At 31.7% G+C, this 21,583-nt stretch overlaps 1 protein-coding gene across 2 annotated transcripts in view; it reads left to right on the top strand.

Moving 5' to 3' along the window:
* Positions 1-21,583, top strand: part of LOC127725814 (uncharacterized) — a 227,891-nt gene that overhangs the window by 171,586 nt on the left and 34,722 nt on the right. For both annotated transcript variants that reach the window (XM_052233103.1, XM_052233101.1), the window contains exon 3: positions 261-398. In XM_052233103.1, coding sequence (XP_052089063.1) covers positions 261-398 — 138 coding nt within the window. The remainder of the gene's footprint in view (positions 1-260; positions 399-21,583) is intronic.

Raw genomic sequence — 21,583 nt, 5'->3', positions numbered from 1 at the left:
ATATCGAACAAGGGCAGCTGATATTTAGCATTAGACTAGCTTTCTAACCATGCCCCTTTCTCTCGCAGGACAGTTAAAGTCATCGCGATGAATATGTCATGCTATTTTAATAAAAATTGACCGGGTGTATCGCACAGGAAACTTCTAATGACGTCAATGAAAGATTCCAACTAGTATCAGTAAGTCTTGTCCCGGCTTGGCATAATAGTATTCAACCAATCTGTTTAAATAAAAACAAATAATTCTTTATCATATTTTAGAGAAATACGTTTCAGTGTATTCTGATAACTGACACTGAAAGTACATTTGTGATTTACAACTACAATAAAATAGAATGGACAACAGGAACAGCAAGTAATGGAGATGCTGATACTGGTATTGGAGGCACGCCTGCCCAGGTACACAATTTTTTATATGTAGATTTCGGAGAAATAAGGTTTTTCAAGATTGTGTAATTTTGAATATTAACATTTATTGAATGGCATAACTGTATTAATATACCGAGCTGAATGTGTGTCTTAATATGATCTTGTTAAAGGGTTGTTTTTACTACGTGCATAATCCCAAACAGCTTTTCTGTCTTTGTGCATTTTTAAGCAAAAACAGGGTTAATTTTGTAGATGGAAAGGAAATCATGCTGCAATATTTTTTTACACATGATTGTAACGTGCAAGTAGAAAAAAAATTATAAGTCTCATAATACATACGGTTGTGTAATACAATTTGTTGTGTCAATTTGCTCGACGTTGACAAACCGATCATCTTCCTCGTTCGCCAATATTGTTATAACGAACGCTTATAAATTAATTGAGAAACGGGAAAAATAACCTGATGTTTGGCTACTTTAGAAAAGTATAATAAAGACATTGAGATAATAGCTAAATATGATCGTTTTTGAAAAATGCACTATTTTGTTAATGATCGTACATGTATAAACTTTCAAAAGCACCCGATTTCTTAACCCGAAATGCATCAATATCATTCATTAAGAAAATGCAGTTTCTCAGTATAAAAGTGGCATAGGGATTTTTTAGTGATGAACATAACCCATTTGACCATGAGAAATGGTTAAGATGTATTAAAGATATAATTATGGACGATTTAAATTTCCCTTAAGGTAGATCGGGTGTCATATTCTGAGAATCTCTTCTGAACATGTTGCAAAATTCCTTCTTTGGTTTAAAATTGTATTTCCAAGTATCATTCAATATACAACAGAAACATCTAAAACTTGAAATTTCAAGATTAAACTGTCAAAAAATTAAGACTCGTTAAGTCATTTGTAAGTGTATTTAAATTTTCATAAAAATCCTTTAACTTGAAGTCAAGTGCAGATAATAATATTGAATTTGATAGGATAATTTGTGTTTTTTTTTATTTTTCAAGAAAAAAAAGACCGTATCCCCCTACTTTCATTTGATATTTTGGAAGTTTTTATGAAAAGCAAGTCTTTTATTGAATTTTTACCAATTCTATAGTATAATGTTTCCCCAATAAGGAAAAATTAAGCTCCCTATATATCCTATATAGAATAACTGTGATTTCGTTAACTTCAATGTATTTTAACGAAAAACAAGGTCCGTGAGCCCCAGTTTTTATATTGAAATTTGTAAATATATTGACTCATATGTCTTGTTCAGAAGTTAAAGAAAAATCTATCGTCGAACATTTAGACACTCCAGCTTATACTAATTTATGCATAGTAGCCGTTTCCATTTACTTTAACTTAGTACTGAAATAAAAAAAAACTTTGCTTCCAAGAACCACTATATAACCGAATTTGGGTGATGTTTTGATTGAAGAAAAATCTCTAGATTTAAAGTAGACATATCTCTCATTCTTATACGGCATCCCGAATCATAAATGTTGAATAGCTTTCACGGACGATTTTATAGATCGAGTTCGCCACTAGGTAATCATTTATAGCATGTATAGTACTTTTTTCTTTCGCAAGGTCGGATTTAATATGGGAGACGACTTTCATTTCTACTCTGTACAAGGTTCAAGAACAGCAGATATCATAAACCTGACAAATTTGTCAAATGTTGGTTATCCAGGGAAATTTGCCTTTAGAGTTGACTTGAGAGATATCGAACCTGCACCACCACCTGAAGGTATAGTGTGTATTATTGGTACAATATTGCTATAATACGAATATGACTTATCATCGCATTTGTATACGTCCTTACCAAGAGCAATATGACGGGGTCACAATTGGAACAAGATCTGTTATCCCTTCCGGAACACATAAGATTCCCACCTGTGGGGTTCGTGTTGCTCATTCTTAATTTTTTATACAGTCTTTTTGACTTGTTTGTCTTTTCGTTGTTTATCATTTTTTTGCCATGGCGTTGTCAGCTTAAAATCTCAAAGTTTTTGAGTTTTGAATGACCTCTTGATATCTTCCGCCTCTTTTTTTGTACTTCTGTAAAAGATGAAATTTATTTCGATAAAGTTGTTCCGGTGTACTAGAAATAGCGGTAGCAAAAGTACCGTATATAGTCTGTTTCAGAATGATAATAAAACTGAGAAAGGTTTTTTTAATCGTAGAAAAACTTAATGTACTACATGGAAACGCATTTCAACATTTACTATTTAAGAAAACGTTTTTCAAAACTAAGTATGTTTAGTTAATACATTAACGGTACCATTTGTTTTGTAATACCAGATGCGTATTTATACAATAAATGTCTCGTCAGTGATGCTCGATGCCAAAATATTTGAAAACCCAGAAACTTTGAAGAACTGATATTACCAAAAAGGACAAAAATGTATAGCCGAACACGTACAAGGAATCAGAGCTATCCAAGAGGGAGATACATTCCGTAATTTAAAAGATTTTCGCAAATTTAAAGCGGCAGGTTTTAATAAAAGAATATTCGCATTTTCATTCCAGAACAAAATAGACCAACTTGTTTATCTATCTTATTAATTGTTGTTTGATTGAACATAGAGGCCATTTTGAAAATTTTGAATTGTACCCGAATGTGGTGTCATAGTTTTTAAATTGCATTGAAAGGACTTTGTATCAAATTTATTTATATAAACCTAAGTAAAGCCGTTTCGTTCGACGGGATATTTAAGACCACCGTCTGGCCTTCAACATTTAGTAAAACCCATATCGTATAGTAAGCTATAACAGGTCCCCGGATGACAAAATGTGACAAATTAAAAAGAGAAAATGAACGGCCTGATTTATACTATAACAATAAACGAATAACAAGGGTTTTTTGGTTCTAGCAAGCAAACTGTAAATATTAATTTCTTATTTTCAGCCACATGACTTTCAGACACTAGCTTCAAATACTGCACCATACTTTTTCTACAAGAAGTCAAATATTGATGAGAAATTTGATAGATTGTAAAATTTGTTTTCTTATAAGGTCCAGAATTTTATATTTCATGCATATTCAGAACGCTAGCTTGATTGAGTCTAGCTGAATAAAGAGAAAATAATAAGAAACAAAATATTGTAAATTTTAAATGATATTAAAACATATAATTGGAATGGGAAATAAACTACGTAAATGTAAATTATAAATAAGAGTAGTTATCTTACCTCCTATACATTTCTAGAAATGTCATTGGTTAAAAGCAAACACGTGGAGACTCTGTATATCTAATATGGGGTAAGTGGGCGTGTTTTATTTTAATATTGGGTTAGTAGCAGAGTAACTTCCTTTGTAAAAACAACATGACATTGAAGAAAAATCTGAAACGTTTCCCAAAACAACAGATGAAGAAATTGATGATGAACGACTGAAAATAAATGCAGAAAAAAATACATTAAAGCTAACAAGTGGTTAGTGTTGGCACTTGTTTTTGTATAAACCAATGGAAGTAGGTTCCAAATATTGAAGACTTGATCACTTTGATAGGCCAATAGTCTAAATGCCACATGTTAAGATAGTCGGTAAGATAAATTCGTTACACAGTGTGCTAGTAACCTAATACAATATACATAGGGTCAGTAAATTCCAATTGGGTTGGCTCTCACCCCATATGAAATTTACTGACCCCATATATATCGTATTAGGTCACAAGCACACTAGGTAACTAATGATATAGGGTATACGAAACATGAACCCCAAATACTCCCTAAAAAATAGAAGACAGCTACTATTTTATCAAAAAGTACAAATGAAGAATGCAGCACACGTAATGTTCTCCAAATGTCATAAGTCCATGTACAGCCAGACAAAAATTAGTGTAAATAATGGGAATTCATAACAAAGGATATATAATCAGACTTTTCGGCAAAATTTAAATAAAAAATGGTAACAGATCTTTGATCTTCTTGTTCGCAAATAATAAGGGATCATACTTCGTGGAATGGAATTGTATACATTAGACACAAATATATCTATAAAAAGCCGGTCTGTTATATTTATATCCTGTTTCGTGCTTTTGTATTGTAAACACGAATTACATTTTGAAACACTGTAAGTTTAATTCTTTTCTTTCTTCCACTGATAAAAATATTTAGTAGAAAATATTTTTGATGACAATAATGACTATATGAGATATAAATTGCATTCAATTTGACAGAGTTGACATAAAGGACAATTGGGGTTTATTTTTCAGATCCCGGTAAATGCTATCTTAAGGCTGCTGATATAGCATTTGTTTTGGATGTATCTCAAAGTATCGATGTGTCTATCTTGAGAAATTTAGTGACAGCTGTTATATCATATCAATGAAATTGAATGTCATATTGGAATGACGTCATTTTCATCGAAAGCAAAGATTGAATTTTATTTTGATGACTATGCAGACAAAGCTGACATATTGACTCATGTTGCTAACATGACCAACATGAAAGGGGCTTCTAATCTAGAGGATGCCTTGGTGGATGTTAAGTATGTTAACACCTTTTCATTTATTAATTTACTGATTCTCTATATTTCCTTTCCCGTTTTTCCGTAAATAAGTCAATGTTGAATTTGAGAGAAACCTACCAAGGATTTTAACACAATCAGCTATACAGTGTGAAATCATTCAAACGGGAAAACCAACGGTCTAATCTATATAAAAACGAGAAACGAGAAACACGTATGAACTACATAAACAGACGACAACTACTGTACATCAGATTCCTGACTTAGGACAAGTGCAAACATTTGCAGCGGGATTAAACGTTTTAATGGTACCAAACCTTCTCCCTTTTCTGAAACAATAGTATAACTATAACGTTTAAAAACAGTTCAAATAACATTAAATGGTATACATATGCATTTTACAACAACAATACATATGCATTTTAATACAACAGTACATATACATTTCACCACAAAAGTCGCGCATTTTGACAAATAATGCCTCTTTAGTGATGTTCAAAGACGATTAAACATTTCAAATCCAAAACCTTATACAAACATTTAGAAGCTCAAAGTATTTAGTTTTGTCGTCTCTTGATTTTTTTCTAAAGACTTTCCAAGGAAAGACAATTTTAGATTATGTAAGCCTAAACTGAAGTGCAACGTACGAACGACTGATAGTGACATTCTATTTTTTAATTTTCTTATTTCCATTTTAAAATTCTTACTTCCAACTTGACATTTTTCACTTCAAAGTTGTTTCTGACTTCAAAGTTGACGTTTCTGAGTTACAAGTTGACATTTCTCAGTTCCAAGTTGACCTTTCTGACTATCAAGTTGACACTTTTCAGTTCTTACTTGAAAAAAGTGAGAAATAGAATCTGTGAACTTAGAAATGCTAACTTGGAACTTGGAAATGTCGACATGAAAGTGAGAGATGCTAATTTCGAAGGGAGAAATGATAAGATGAAATTGTAAGTGTTCTCAATTGGCAGTACGTAATAATCTTGGTGTTGCAACGTTTGGTAGCTTCCTCCTTTAACAAGGCTACAAGGACTTTTTTGGGTGCATTAATTTAGTATATACATTTGCAAAATCTTCAATTTGATATATATTTTAATTAAAAAATTTCTTTGGGTATAGGTTTGTACTATTTAGAATTTCAGAATAATTGCCATGCTTGAATAATGATCCTTGTATGTATTGACAGGCAGCTGTTCACATATTCGAAGGGTTCAAGATCATACGCAAAACGTTTTACATTCATATTCACCGATGGTTTAATGGTAGAAAGTAATGAGCTTAAAACTGCAGCAGATCGTTTGAAAAGTGTTCCAAACATGGAAGTTGTTTCTGTTGGAGTAGGTGCTTCTGTCAAACACGATCTACTCGAAAGAATAGCAACAGATTTCACCAGAGTACTGTATCCATCAGCAGATATGATTTGGAAATATCTCCAGTCTTCGCTAGCTCAGCCAGGATGTAACTGTATGTAAAATTGAAAAAAAGGCGTTGAATAATCTTATTTAGTCATCATTGTTTAACATTTTCTAATTTTTGAAGAAGAATTTCTATCTTAAAATGTTTGCTTAAAAAGTGTTGAAATGCTAATGTAATCTGACATGACTTGGGAATTTATTTTGTCAAATAGTTAAAAATGGTTAGTTGAACTTGAATTGATTGAAATATAGAATGAACTAGGTATAAAAAAAAAGATGGAGCAGACACACGATCAATGCTTTTACAACCCTATAAAATTTCAAAAAGTAGCATTACATTTTTATGCTACATCCATGAAATTACAAGTTAAAAAAATCGTTGTTTTTCCATGTATTGTTGTGACGTTATCATAAGAAGCACATGCTGTCATGAATGTTTACTTTTATGGAGAAATAATTTTAGATGATAATGCCTGGTGATTGCTTTCAGCCAATCAAAAGTACGGATTCTTATGAAACATTCACGTAATGTAATTTTTATGACATGACCAAAGTGGTAGGTTTACAGACTCTCAAACTATGTTCGTCGCCTGTTTTAATTTCATGTTTTATTTAATAATACAATGCGAAAAATGTTTTAATGTTCTTGCATTAAACCGTGTTTCTATGCATCTATAAAAAAATTCTGAACAAGACAAATAAAAGAGGCGTTTGTACGAAACTAAACTAAGGCTACTGGAATTTTGCGTTAAACAAGAAAGAAATCTAATAAGGTTAGTTAAATCATGATAAAATAGTGTTTACAGTGCACCTTCTGATTTGTTTGTTATTTATTGCGGCTTGATGTGTTTTTCAAGAAAATGTATACCTTTATTTTTGTAGCAAAGCCATGACTATAAATGAAACTGCACCAGTAAATGTTTGCTACATTTATATGATTATTCTTTTTAAATTTCAGCCTGTACATCAGAGATAGAAGGGGAAATACATGTACTCCTTGAAGATTCAATATATATAACTAGGACTGATTTTAAAGAAGGGAAACAGTTTATATACACATTCATAGAGGCACTCTTATATACACATTCATAGAGGCACTCTTATCGTTTCATTTACAGAACATTGAATTATCAGTAGATATATTTGGCAATAAAATAACAGAAGCTATTCCACTCAATGATATATCTGGAATGAATTACAAACTTGGTTCTGTAGCCGTTGTAGAATATAGCGGTATAGACGTCAACCAGTCTTCACTGATCAAACACGTACAAAATATTGGAACGCTTTCATCGTCAAATAGTTTTGTGATCCTTATTACAAGTGGAAAATCACTCGATTCGCATGTGATTAAAAATTTACAGAACGTCGTTAATAATTCTAAAACAAATCTGATAACTGTAGGACTTGGTTCAGATCCGAACTGGGATAATTTGGAAGATTTGGCATCGTATGGGTACTTTGTTTTTTCAGATGAGGATGCACGTCTTTTAGCACGACTTATGGAAAAAGAACTACAAACGACGACGTGTTCTTGAATTATTTATTACCAAAATATATAATATCGTTATTATATTTTACTGCAGAAATAATTAATCGACAGCAGTGTAAATTTAAGACATGTTTGCAAATTTGAAGGACGGTTAAATTTGATAACAAAGTTTACCTTAGATGAATTTGGGTTTTCTTCTTCGGTCCCTTTTGGTCATATACCTCTTTCAGTTTGTCCGTATTTAAACATCCTTATCTTTCAAATGTTTAGGTTTAAGCGTCATGAAAGTACATCTAGAAAAGCGCTTCAGACGCACAAAATGTATGAAGTGTTATTTTCATTTACTAGCACTGGTCAATTCCACTTCTAGTGAACTGATAGTACCCAAGTGTATCTATCACAAGCTCAGTAGCTTCGGTACTGACATGATTATATAACAAACCATATATAAAATCTCCAGTTGAAAAAAAATCAGAAATTATTAAGAAACTTACTCCCTCGGGCAAAGTTGACCTTAAAGGCATTTGACTACTTTTTTTCTGTACCTTTTGGTCATATGAATTGTAAAGTTTCCACATTTTTTCATTTATTTTTTTTTTTTTGAACTTTCGGTAAAAATGTTTCTCACTGTATCAGACTGTAAAATATTCAATAATACATACGTTATACCATGATGCTTATAGTCTATACAAATAATAAAATAAACATAATGTGAACTAAAGGCGTCATGATTGGTGACCATGAATCTCTTAAAGTTTATACTTATTCCAACAGCATGTTTAAACATATTGTTATTTGTCGTTGAGTGTTTTATTATAAAACATATGTTTATATTCAATTAATATGATATGGGTCCGAGTCTAAATTTGTGTCGTCTTCGATTTTCTGTACATCACATGGTCTCCTTTATCAGGTAGTGAAAACGCAGAATCTTTAATGCGTCACATCCATCACTCACTTTGAAATGTTTAATTTTGAGCATTCCTGTTGAAGATTAATTTAGAAGACACTAGTGTATGGTATTTGAAATTTTGTATACCTAAACCTATATCTTAACCCAGAAAAGCCTCGGGGATAGGAGGAAAGGGGGGTTTCTACATACTGTGATGGGTATAGAAGTCCGACTTGATTTAAAAGTAAGCCCCAATTCATATATTGATTTTTGAGAAAATACTTATCCATAGACATATTTCCTAGAAAAATTATAACCCATTCATATATTACTCATTTATCGGTTAGACGTACAATCTGTACGTGACATCTTTTAACAGAAGATGAACATTCATGACCCCTTTGAAGTATTTCCTCTCATTGTTATATTACCTCCTTGAACATCCACCCATTAATATATTTCACATCTCGAAAAATTACCCATACCATGGCCCTGTCTGTGTATACCTTTATATAGGAAGAGCCCCCAACCATCTTACAAAGATCGTCTTGGACGCACGAAATTCAATTAGTGTTTTTTTGCATTTCCCGATAATCTATGAAAATTTAATTATAATCTTAAAATGATATTAGAAACTCTGTTTATAGAATTTTTATTTAATGTATACCAAATGGTTTTTTTTAACAAATGGCCGGTTATCGAGCGTATATGTTCCAAATCTGGACGAACGTGTCTTTTTTATGTTCAACATTGTAATGTGCAGTAGCAGAACGAATGATTGATGTCAAAGTCCAGAATAAGGCCTACATTCCAGCTTGGAAGGTCTTTGGAGCCTACCTTTAGTTTTCAAACTGAGTCTCGAAGAGTTAAGTTTTCCACCCTTTTTTCCCTGTCTTCCTGTTTCAGTTGTATGGTATACTGATTTCACTTTTTGAGGGGCTTTTGTGCTTTCTTGCAGAGAGGGAGGTAATTTAAGAGTACACATTGTCATATTTTTTTTTCATAACTGCTTTATTTTTTTAAGTTGTACTCACTTATCAATTAAGTAAGCGCACCCTCATTTTTATGGTGTTTACCTTTTTGGAGGTGATCTTAGATGTGTAACTATACGATGGTTTAGTTTAAACGTATTTTATTGTTCAAAAAGACGAATGGATCAGACGCAAGTTTTTCAACTTAGTAACGTCTTCAGTATGCTGGTGTTGATAGTACTTTCAGTTTTGATAGAGAAGGGGAATGTTGCTGCACTTTAATGGAGAGATAAATTAGTGGTGAAGGTCTCTCGTGTTGGCAATCTCCTAATTTGTCTGCCTTTAATACAGTAGATTTGTTAAACAAAACAATTTTTCCGTTTCCATGTGTAACTTAACAGTTGTTTTGTCTGTTTAAGTTATCATTAATCAGTATTTATTATTTCAACTTCAAGTCAAAAACGTAATTGATATAAAATTAAAAAAAATGAATTTTTATCCAAAGCAGAACGAAACAAGCATTACTTAATTATTATCTAGTATATACATATGTATTAAAAAAAATGAAGAAACAAATTTGCGTTTGTTAAAATGTTCTTTCCTCAGCGGGATTCGACCCCTGCTTCTGTGACATCATCGCACTACCACCTGTATCATAAAAAGTTAATAACCAGGTTTCATTGATCATCAGTACTGTTTACTAATAAGTATTCCTCTGATCAGCGAAAATTTCCACAACTTTTTCATGTGCAAATTGCCACTTACCCTGATCAAATACTTCGCAAAACTCTCAGACTTTTTTTTAGGAATTATTCATTACTTTATTATGGTACTGGATAGATATAGGGCGGGAACACATGGGTCTGAACGACTTGGGCAGATTAGAATTCACTTAGCGCCGGATTGGTTTGGGGCTGGAACGACCTGATACCTTATAAGATGTCATAATTATTTGGACTATGAATATACATGATATATATAGCAGAGATTAGAAAAATGTCTTTTTATTGACAAGTGTTTACCCCCAGTATGTATCCTGATATGATTATATCTCAATATATAGGCATATTTCTAGCACACATGTATTCAGTATAAACTAGCATAGAGCTACTTACAACCATAATTCCTGAAGAACAAATTCATTGAAATGTGAGAAAATGCAAACAGTGATGAGGTTCCTGACTTCACACAGACGCATGAAACAGGAGAATTTTTTTTTTAAGATCTCTTGTTTATTTTAACCTAGATGAGTGGTATAACATATTGAAAAAAGTACATAAAAACGTACATGTACATGTAAAATTCAATTAAAAAAAACCCACTAAACCCTCCAATAACGGAATAATACTGATACAATGTAGATCCAACAACAATGTTAGTGAAACAGGAATGCCTGCAGTTTCAAATTATTTGACCTGTGATAGAAAAGTCTTCCACACTGTTTTAGTGTTGACTTTACTATGGAGTAGATTTCATACAGCCAAAAAAATACAGGAAGACCAGTTCTTGTGTAAATTTCTACGAAATGTTTTTTAAACTGCAATGCCAAAAAAACTACAACATTTTGTCTAGTTTAAACCTATATTAAAATTATCAAATTGATATAAATCTCCCAAAATACCAGACTAATACCAAAATAAGGAGATGCAGTATGATTCCCGAAGAGACAAATGTCCACCAGAGACCAAGGTAAACTGGTGCAAGAGACTATAGTTCAGCCGTATAGTCTTTAACAATGAGAAAAAAATATTGAAAAACCATACCAATAGTAACCCACGTGATAGAGAACTATAAAAGACCCCTACATGACAAAATTTTAGAAAATTAAAACAAAGAAAACAAACTCCATATAGGAGTTATTGCTCTTTAATAATGATTTTTACCCATGTTTTTGCATTTTTGAATATAACTATAGAAGATATAGAAAGACAAGATCTACTAATAAGACAAAATAGTTCCTATGGCGATTATGCATAGCTGTGACTTTGTAAATAAGTTAAATATTTCGGTTATTATGGTATCAAATGTTAAAGACTTTGGATCACTGCCAAACCCTTGTTGAAAATTTCTTTTGAATTGTAATAAAAAAATATGAAATGGAAATAGGAGGGCATATCTTGTCTGTAGCTCAGCATGCTCAGATCACAAGTACCTGTTTTTTCACTACCAAACTTATGGGAACCAATGACCTTTAATATCAATTAAAGGTATGTTCAGTTTTTCAGCACAAGTCAGGATAAGGTATAGTTTAGCAGGAAATGATTGTCACTTTATTTAAACTTCAAAGTATCTATGAATGCTTGAAATTGCAGAATTTCACATAGGAAGCAATGGGCTATGAATTGGTGATTTTATTCCTTAATCTAAATGACAATTTTTTATTAAAAGACCATCTTCTTCTCCTTCATTGTAAACATTCTACATTGGTTAGTCACAAATATTGCACCCTGGCCATTTGATACTTTGGCCCATTTTTTGTTCTACATGCTTATTCATGCAGGTGTGGTTGTTTTAATGTAATAATTTAAGAACCCCATCCACAAGCCTGTCTGTCTCTCTGTCACCACTTCTATGCTGTAGGATGAATCCATATTGTCCAAACCGATTTCTGAATTTTTTTTGCATTAAACCTATTAAAAGGATGGTTCCTTTTGATTTTTGTCTCGTCTTGACGGAGTCAAAAAGCAACACATAGGTATGCTGTTTCCGGCGGCGGCGTCAACAATTTATTATTTTGTGATGAGGTCAGTTTATGGGGAACCACTAGTGGTAGGTCAATGATATTTGCTATGCAGTTGTATTAGCTTGGTACATCTCATTTCCATAGAGATTATTTGGTTCCGCCCCCTAGGTCATGGTCTATTGATTTGGACAAAATTTGTGCTATTACTCAGTTTTATATAAAATATTTTTTTTTTGCATTAATCCTATTAAAAGGAAGGTCCCTTTCTATTTTTGTCTCGCCTTGACGGAGTCAAAAATCAAGACCTAGGTATGCTGTTTCCGGCGGCGGCGTCAACAATTTATTATTTTGTGATGAGGTCAGTTTATGGGGAACCACTAGTGGTAGGTCAATGATATTTGCTATTCAGTTGTATTAGCTTGGTACATCTCGTTTCCATGGAGATTATTTGGTTATGCCCTCTAGTCATGGCCTATTGATTTTTGTGATAATTTGGAGGTACAGTTTACCATTGAAATATTTTTATTAAAAAAAATACAAAATCTGAAAAACATCTTTTTTTGTACTGTAAGAATTCTAATGGAAAATTATATAAAGGGTTCTGCCTATATAGGGTGCATTTTTGCATATTTTGCACATTTTTTTTTCAATGTTAAGCATGAAAATTTATTAACTGTGTAATTTTCACACATTCATTTTGAATTGTCAAAATTACCAATAGGTACGTAGATGATTAGACTAGTCTAAACAGACACACTTTTTAAAAACTTCTTCAAAATGATAATAAAAAAATTTCAAAGTAAATTTATATCCACTTTGGGATATTCTTCTTCAAATGGATTATTGCAACTCGTTCCAACCTATTTAGTACTAAAAAAATCACTCACTATCACAGGACACCTATTTGTAGAAATTATTCTAATTGGGGAAATTCAACCATCAATTTTAAAAGCTTGGCAAAACTCTGTATAGAGACATTATAAGCTATTCAAAATTGATAACAAATAAATAATACAAGATGGTCTTGACTTATAGATTCTAGGTGCAGAAGTTGTGTATCTTTATTTACTCTACAGTTTTCCCTTTATTTGTCTTCATGTTAACTGCTATTATGTTTCTTTTGGTCATATGACTTTTGACGAGACTTAGTATTTATGCATCTCGCTATTGGGTTTTTGACCTTGACCCCATATTTATGGTGCATTTGTCAATGTTACGTTTTTGTGGTTTGGGTGGTTTCTCAGATACTATAAGGTAGCAATAAACAGTTTTAAAAAAAACTTAAAATTGACACTTAAAATTTTTAACCACCCTCTTTCTCTTGCTTTCTAACAAAAAACAAAAAAGGCTTACTGTATGTGTCATGTATGTGCATATGTACAACATTTTCTATAGATTTGATTTCCAATAGTTAAAATGGTGAAATATAATCTCTTTTTTGGTGTAACCATGGCAACAATCTGCATTTTTTTTATACAAAACATTGCAAAAAAGGGGGATGAAAATGTCACAAATGTCCCCACAATTTGGTCCGAAGTAGAATTTCAATCCATTTAAGTGATGCCTTTTCTGAAACCATTGACAATTATCTTTCAAGAGTTCAAATAAAAATTCAAGCAAAACAAATGTTTGTTGGAAAACACTACAATAATTTTTGGACTTATAGGCGGTACGGATGTGAAAATAATGACTGTCAAACATAAAATGGCCTATAAAACATGCAAATGTAACCGAAGAGCATGATTCTACTTGCAAAATCGCATGTCTCCACCTGACTCGAACCCGGGACCTCTGTGTTACAAGGCAGCGCGTATACCGACTGAGCTAAAGAAGTACTTCCTTAGCTCAACCGCTTACGGCTGACTAAGTATCTACTAAATTTCTAAGGGAAGCAATCCCGTCACACAAAAAACAATTGTGATGTTCATATAACCCACTTTGAAAGCTATATTATTCTTCAGCTATCTAAAAATCAATTTTATTGCACAATAACTTCCATATTTGAAAAATTCATTGGGGCCAAAATGCGAAACCAAACTATTTGTAGCTACCTAGGCAATAGATCACTTGTATATGGTGTATGATATGATTGTAGGATGGACATATCTGTCTTGCAGGTTTCATCTGGAATATTATAAAGTATGTGTGTCTGGTAGGGGTCATCTTACCTTGATCTCAATTTCATGGTTCATTGGTCAATGTTAAGTTTTCATGGTTAGATCTGTTTCTCAAATGCTATAAATAATATATCAACTATATTTGTTGCTGGGAGTGATTACATGGTGTAGGTGTTGTCTGCACTGTTCATCTGAACTGGACCTCATTTTTATGGTTCATTGGTCAATTTTCAGTTTTCTGATTAGATTTGTTTCTCAGATGCTATGAGCAATAGGCTAACTTTATTTGGTGTATGGTGTGATTCACTGATTGTGAGGTGTACATGTCTGTCTGGTAGGGCTCATCTGACCTTGACCTTATTTATATGGATCACTGATAATGTTAAGTTTATGTGATACTTGTAGTAAAACCTATATATATATCAGACTTTCAAGATAAGTATACCAGTTGAGACATTTCGGCATCTGTACTGTTGTTTAAAAAAAGGATACATTTTGAGAAACATCTACTTTTGTTGGGATTTCAATACAAATTAATATAAAGATATAAAAAGATGTGGTATGAGTGCCAATGAGACAACTCTCCATCCAAGTCACAATTTGCAAAAGTAAACCATTATAGGTCAAAGTACGGCCTTCAACACGGAGCCTTGGCTCACACCAAACAGCAAGGGCCCCAAAAATGACTAGTGTAAAACCATTCAAACAGGAAAACCAACGGTCTAATCTATATAAAATACGAGAAACGAGAAACACTTATGAACCACATCAACAAACAACAACCACTGAACAGCAGGTTCCTGACTTAGGACAGGTGCAAACAAATGCAGCGGGTTTAAACGTTTTAACAGGCGCCAACCATCACCCTAACCTGAAATAATAGTGTAACATCACAACATAGAAAGACACACTATAAAATATCAATTGAAATGGCTTAACTCAATCAAAAGACATATTAACAAAACAAGTAAACATACACTGAACGAATAAGTTTGATCTATGACACAATGTAAATACAAAATTAATAAAAAAGGGGGTGAGATGTAAAACAATATCAGAAAGACAACTATATGTACACTTTGTTATTCCGAATGATTCCATGTCAAAAATTAGTGATTGCCCACCAAAATATCTTCTTTTATTTTTTTATTACAGCTGCTGTAGAAAACTTTCCAAAAATAAGTTTTACTGATAATGAATAGCAGGATTATATCATTGGAATCTTACAAGTAGAAATGCAAATAAATAACGGAACTCGTGTGTGAAAATTATAGTTGTAAACAGGAGAACAGTCTTAAATAATACTAACAGACATACAGTAACTGAATACAAGAGATCAAGAGCAACGCAGAGTTAACTTGGAGTGTATATATTTGTCAACCACAAGTACATTAATAACATATAATGCAAATGAAATTATAAGTATGGTACACTTGTTGTATGATTGTGATTATCTGGTCTTAAAAAAATGTAGTTATTAAATAAATAGAATTGAAATAATTAAATTTGTAAGGTTCATATGATCACCATATTTTGAGGTCTTTTAGCAAATTCTATTATTAAGACCAGCATTTAAATGATCATGTGAACTGTTGTCAATAACTTTAATAGGTTCATCCTTGGTCATTCCATCCAAATCACAATAGTCGTGAACAATATTTATGACAAACAGGACATGATTATGTCTCATCCCCTTACCTTCCTTTCCTCACACTGACTCAAGCATATTCTTTTCTTTTCAATAGAATATTTTACGGAATGTAACATATATGTATAAAAAAAAAGATATTGGGTATACATCAATTAGACAAGCAAAATAACCAAAAGACATCTTGAAGGAAAAATAGTCTGTTTTAAATGGCAATTTCTCGTGAGGCTGCTTTCATGGATTTAGGTTTATGAATAGAGATCATTTGTATAGGAAGTCATAGAATATTGTTCTGAATGTGCTTCATCAGGTGTTTATTTTTCTGTTAATATTATTTTGGCTTATAACCTGCACCGTTAGCCCCAGACTAGTAAGATTTATTCGGACTAGTAAATTTTTGCAAAACTTTGTTTAGAAACATAAGGAAAATGTCTGAATATTGGTCTTCGGTCTAGTAGTTTGAAAAGATTTTGGCTCAGACTGGGCTTATCAGGAACACTCAAAAATTGCTTTATATCTATTGGTGAAATATGAGTAAGCTCTTGATTTTCATAAGATGTGTGATAGTTTTCCTTTGATATTTACGAATTTAATTTGTTATGAAATCAGAAAGTTTGTCAAAGGTTTGTAAGCAAAAGATGTGTAAATTTATCAATGTTAAGGAGTGCAATTCAGTGCAAAATAAACTGAACAGACTATAAAAATTTGCTAAAAATTCTTGATTGGCCAGTGATTGCATTTATAATTTCCTCTAACATACATGTATGTAGCGAAATGAATTGCAAGCATGAAATAAGAGTGAACATAAATAATGGTTTAAAATTAAAGTGACAATAAAAAAAAACAATCAACCATTGTGAACTTAATATTTTTAATATGGCATATCATATCAGATACATTATCTAAAAAAAAAGAATTTAGTTTTTTTATTAGCATCTTTTGCAGCTAAAACTGTGCCTCCATTCTAATATTAAGATAGCACACACTAAATGTATGCTTTGCCAAAAACAGTTATGGAAAGGGGGCAATCAAGTTTGAAGAGTACAGACAACACCATCATATTTAAATGTAGTCATTTTGATTTCCAACTAAATATGCAATGATATACTATACTTCAATTCCATCATTAATATATGTCAAAAATATTTTTCAAATTGTTAGTGTATAGATAAATACATGTATCTATAATTGTTTATTCATAACCAACCAGTAAAAAAACCTCCCAAATTCATAAGGTTTTCGGGTGTTGTGGACAACAAAATTATGTTTAACAGGTGTTATGTACAAAAAAACATACATATAACGGGTGTTGTGGAAGAAAAAAAAACCATTGTTTTATGCATGAAAAAAAGATGGACACATGCAATTCTTGCTGTGTAGAGAATAGAAATGGGATATGCATGTGTCAAAGAGACAACAGTTTGATCAAATAATTACCACCTCAGACAAAAAATATGGAGCACTGTGTTAATTAAGCACCAAAGGGAAACATGCCAAACAAAACATGTTTCATGAAATCAAAAAGTAAACATGAAAAAAACGTATGTTTGAAAACAAAGATAATACATATTAAAAAATGTGTTTAGGACAAATGAAAATCATATGAAAAACATATGTTTTTTAAAATCATATGAAAAACATATGTTTTCCATATGTTTACATATATGAAAAACATATGTTTTTCATATGTTTTTCATATGATTTAAAAAGACATATGTTTTTCATTTGTTTTTCATGTTTCTCATATGTTCAAAAACATATGTTTCCATACCGGACCTAAATATATGTTTCCATGTTTTTAAACATATGAAAAACATATGGAAACATATGTTGCAATTTTTCCTATGTTGGATACAATAAAATGTACATATACTGTAAATGTTGGATACAATAAAATATAAGTATACTGTAAATATTGGATAGAATAAAATGTACATATACTGTGAATGCTGAAGCGAATAAAATGAAACAACAAACGTATAATACACAATACCAAAAAGAATTGTTCTGGTGAATATACTTGATATTTTGTCTTTACAATCAAAAGAGATCAAGCACATAATTATAACGTATAGTGATTTAGGGAACTACTAATTTAACTTTGAGGAGTAGGAGGTTTTTTTTTTAATTTGATTTTTTCCTGTTCCATGCAAGCATCAGATTAATAACTTTTTAGTTGTTTGGACTGCTTCAAATTTATTATGCCGGGGCCTTGTGTTTTTTTTCTCATTGTTGAATGACAAACAGACTAAATCGGGACATTATTTTTTTCCCAGCGAAATAAAATGATAGCTCAGTAAGGGTGCCATGGATTGGAAATTTGTCTGATGGGAGAATCAAAGTAAGGTAAATTATCGTAAATTGATAAGGTATATAGTTACAAATAAATATTTTATTATTTTTACTAAATTCAAAATTGCGACTTGAATGCTATTTCTTTAGTATGGACATGAATTCTAAACTACACATTACTAGTAAACATACAAATCTTGCCAACGTTGATAACTTTAATGAAAATAGACAGTAAATGCGAAAAATAAATTCAATTTCAAATGATTATGAAAATCTTTAATCGCATACCTAGCCCGTGTGCTCAATGTACCCTTTCCATTATTGTAAACCCCCTTCAAAGATAACAGGCTTATTAGACGCGTGTTTCGTCTACATACATGACTCATCAGTGATGCTCGAATCAAAACAGTTGGAAAACCAAATCAAATACAAATCAGCTAATTTTTCATGTTTCACAAACTCAAAGAGAAATAACTCTATATAGTTTTATGCAATTTTCAAGGGAAGCAGAGTTATCCCCCATTTGAATATACATGTGATGATTTAAATTGAAACTTTATCCATTTCGATGGGTTTCGGTTAATTTAGATCTTATATTCAACCGAATTGCGAGCACAAGCTGGTGTCCCTTCTAGATTTCACCTCGGGTTTTATTACAGGGTTTATCCTGCTCAATCTATAGTTCTCTGTGTAGTGTTTTGTTTATTCTGTGATTGCTGTCTTGTAACTTTCTTACTTTTTATCTTTGTTATTCAGATCGTCCATCAATCTAAAAGACCGACCATATATATAACATATTCTTCCAAATCTAATTTTAAGAAGTAGTTGAGTAAGATAGTTATTTACAAATTATTTAACTGTGTGATAGAACAAACTGTAGGTTTAGTTTAAACATATTTTAATGTCCAAAACACTGACAATAGGATCAAACACAAGTTTTGCAACTTAGACCGTCTTCTCCATTACATAAAAATAATAAATAACCGAACAAAATAAAATACATAATAATAACATCATAAACAATATTATACGGAGACATGAAATGAACAAGAATTTAAACGACATGGCTCATCGATTTCTAAAAGTCGAGTTGACCGTAAATTTATTTATGATTTTGAACTAGTAGGCTGTTTTAATCTGGGAATAAATATTCACTGTAAATGGTGAGAATCATTAGAAGATCTGTCTTCTTTTAATAAGGAGTTTATTATTTTCCAATATACTCTACTATTTGTTTGCTTGAGTTCATTTAAGTTTTCATTAATATTTTCATAAAAGTTTTGTTTAATTTGTTTCTTTAAATTATTCACTCGATTCCTTTGGTTTTTAAATTTCCTTTCGTTTGTAGTGCTTTTATTTTCTAAAAATATTTTTCGAAACCTGTCTCGTTTTCTTATTTCTTTTCGCAGATTTGAATTAAACCAGATTTTATCATTAGATCGAATAATTACTTCTTTTTTCGGAATGCGAGATTCAGTCACTTTTAAAAAATCGTGAGTAAATATATTGCAAGATTCATGGACGTTTATATCATTATCAAGTACTTTATTCCATTCGACCTCTGAAACCATTTGTTTCATTAAATTATAATCCCCTCTTTTAAAGTCCCATATTGTACGTTTGAAACTCTTCGAGTTACTGAACCCGCTTCTGACTGTAATGTAAGTACCTTCATGATCACTTATGTCTCTATTGATAGGTATAATACCCGAGTCAATAAACTAAATGGAATCAGTTATTAATATTGGGTCTAATAAGAGCAACGAACCAGTTCGTGAATCAAAATGAGTAGCATCGTTAATTGTATTAAATAGACCATTAATGCTTAGTATATCACTGATACAGTTAGGTAGGTTTAGAAAGAAATTTTTATTTAGATCACCCAAACAAATAATATGATTAGCTTCGTCTAATGCCCTTTTCAACATCATATCGTATAGCGACCAAAAATTGGACGGCGAAAAGCGTTCAGATCGATAAGTAACGTTAATCAATATCACGTGCAATTTTGTTTTCAACTCAAACCACATAATTTGTAGACTATCCGGCATGCTCCAAATCCAGGCGCCGCTTTATATTAATGTTACTTTTATAATACATAATAATTCCACCTCCATCGGTGTTCCTGTCTTTCCGTATAGGTGTTTCAAATCCCGGGAGTGCAATTTTGTCGTTCGTAATAAAAGGGCCCAGATGAGTTTCTGAAAAAAATAAGATATCGAATTCTTCTATAACATTTGAAATATAATCTAGTTTGTTTCTCAAACTGCGCATATTACAGTGGAAAATTGATATACTTTGGTCTGAAATGTCAACTGTATTCGCAGGGCCTGGATTTGAATCCACATCTCCTGCCAACATCAACATATTTACATATATAACACAAATAAACAAGAATGATAAAATGTTTTTCAGCATGGATAATTGGTTTTTAACTAAGCAACAAAGCCATAGTATAAATGAAGAAAATACATCATACATATTGACATGTATTTTTATCGCTTTTCTTGTATGTACTCCACTAATTTTGCCGTAAAATAGCCCTGTTGTTATCCTATGTGTGATCGCGTCACTACCCATTGTCAAAAATTGATCCGACACACATGTTTAAAAAGGGCTGTATAAAAAATAAACAAAGAAAAAAAGACTTAATTGTTGACTTCGAATGGTAAGAATGAAAACATATGAACATATAAAAACTAAAAACAGTGTATGAACAAGGAACACTTCTGTAAATCGATGTATGTTTGCAAGTATCAAATTTGGAAAAAAAGGTTATAATATACATTTTTGTTACTATAGATTAACTCAATCTATAAATAAATATATATATTTGTTGTACCTGTTGAAATTTATATAGTAATTAAAATTTCGAATATCTACATTAATTCTAATTTGACTTAGAAGGTCTAAAACTTTAAATTTGTTATCAGACACAACAAAATTTAGCGTCTAAATTTATATCATTACTGGAGTTACAACAAAAATAACACAGGTAAGTCAATAAAGGACAAATCAAAATTTCCGGTTGACCGATTTGAAATTAATAATAGAATTGACATATCGAGAACACGCTCACTAGTATCTATTTTAAGACGAGTTTGTAAACAAGTATACACGTGTAGCGATAAACGGTTTAATAATTATCGTCCTCTTCTGAAATTTCACCTCCTAGATTTCTAATATCCTGGTTACATGATATTACGATATAATCCGATTCTGGTTTTTCCTT

Source organism: Mytilus californianus, unplaced genomic scaffold (assembly GCF_021869535.1).
Source record: "Mytilus californianus isolate M0D057914Y unplaced genomic scaffold, xbMytCali1.0.p SCAF_15, whole genome shotgun sequence".
Lineage (NCBI taxonomy): Eukaryota > Metazoa > Mollusca > Bivalvia > Mytilida > Mytilidae > Mytilus > Mytilus californianus.
This window is presented reverse-complemented; position numbering and strand designations above follow the sequence as displayed.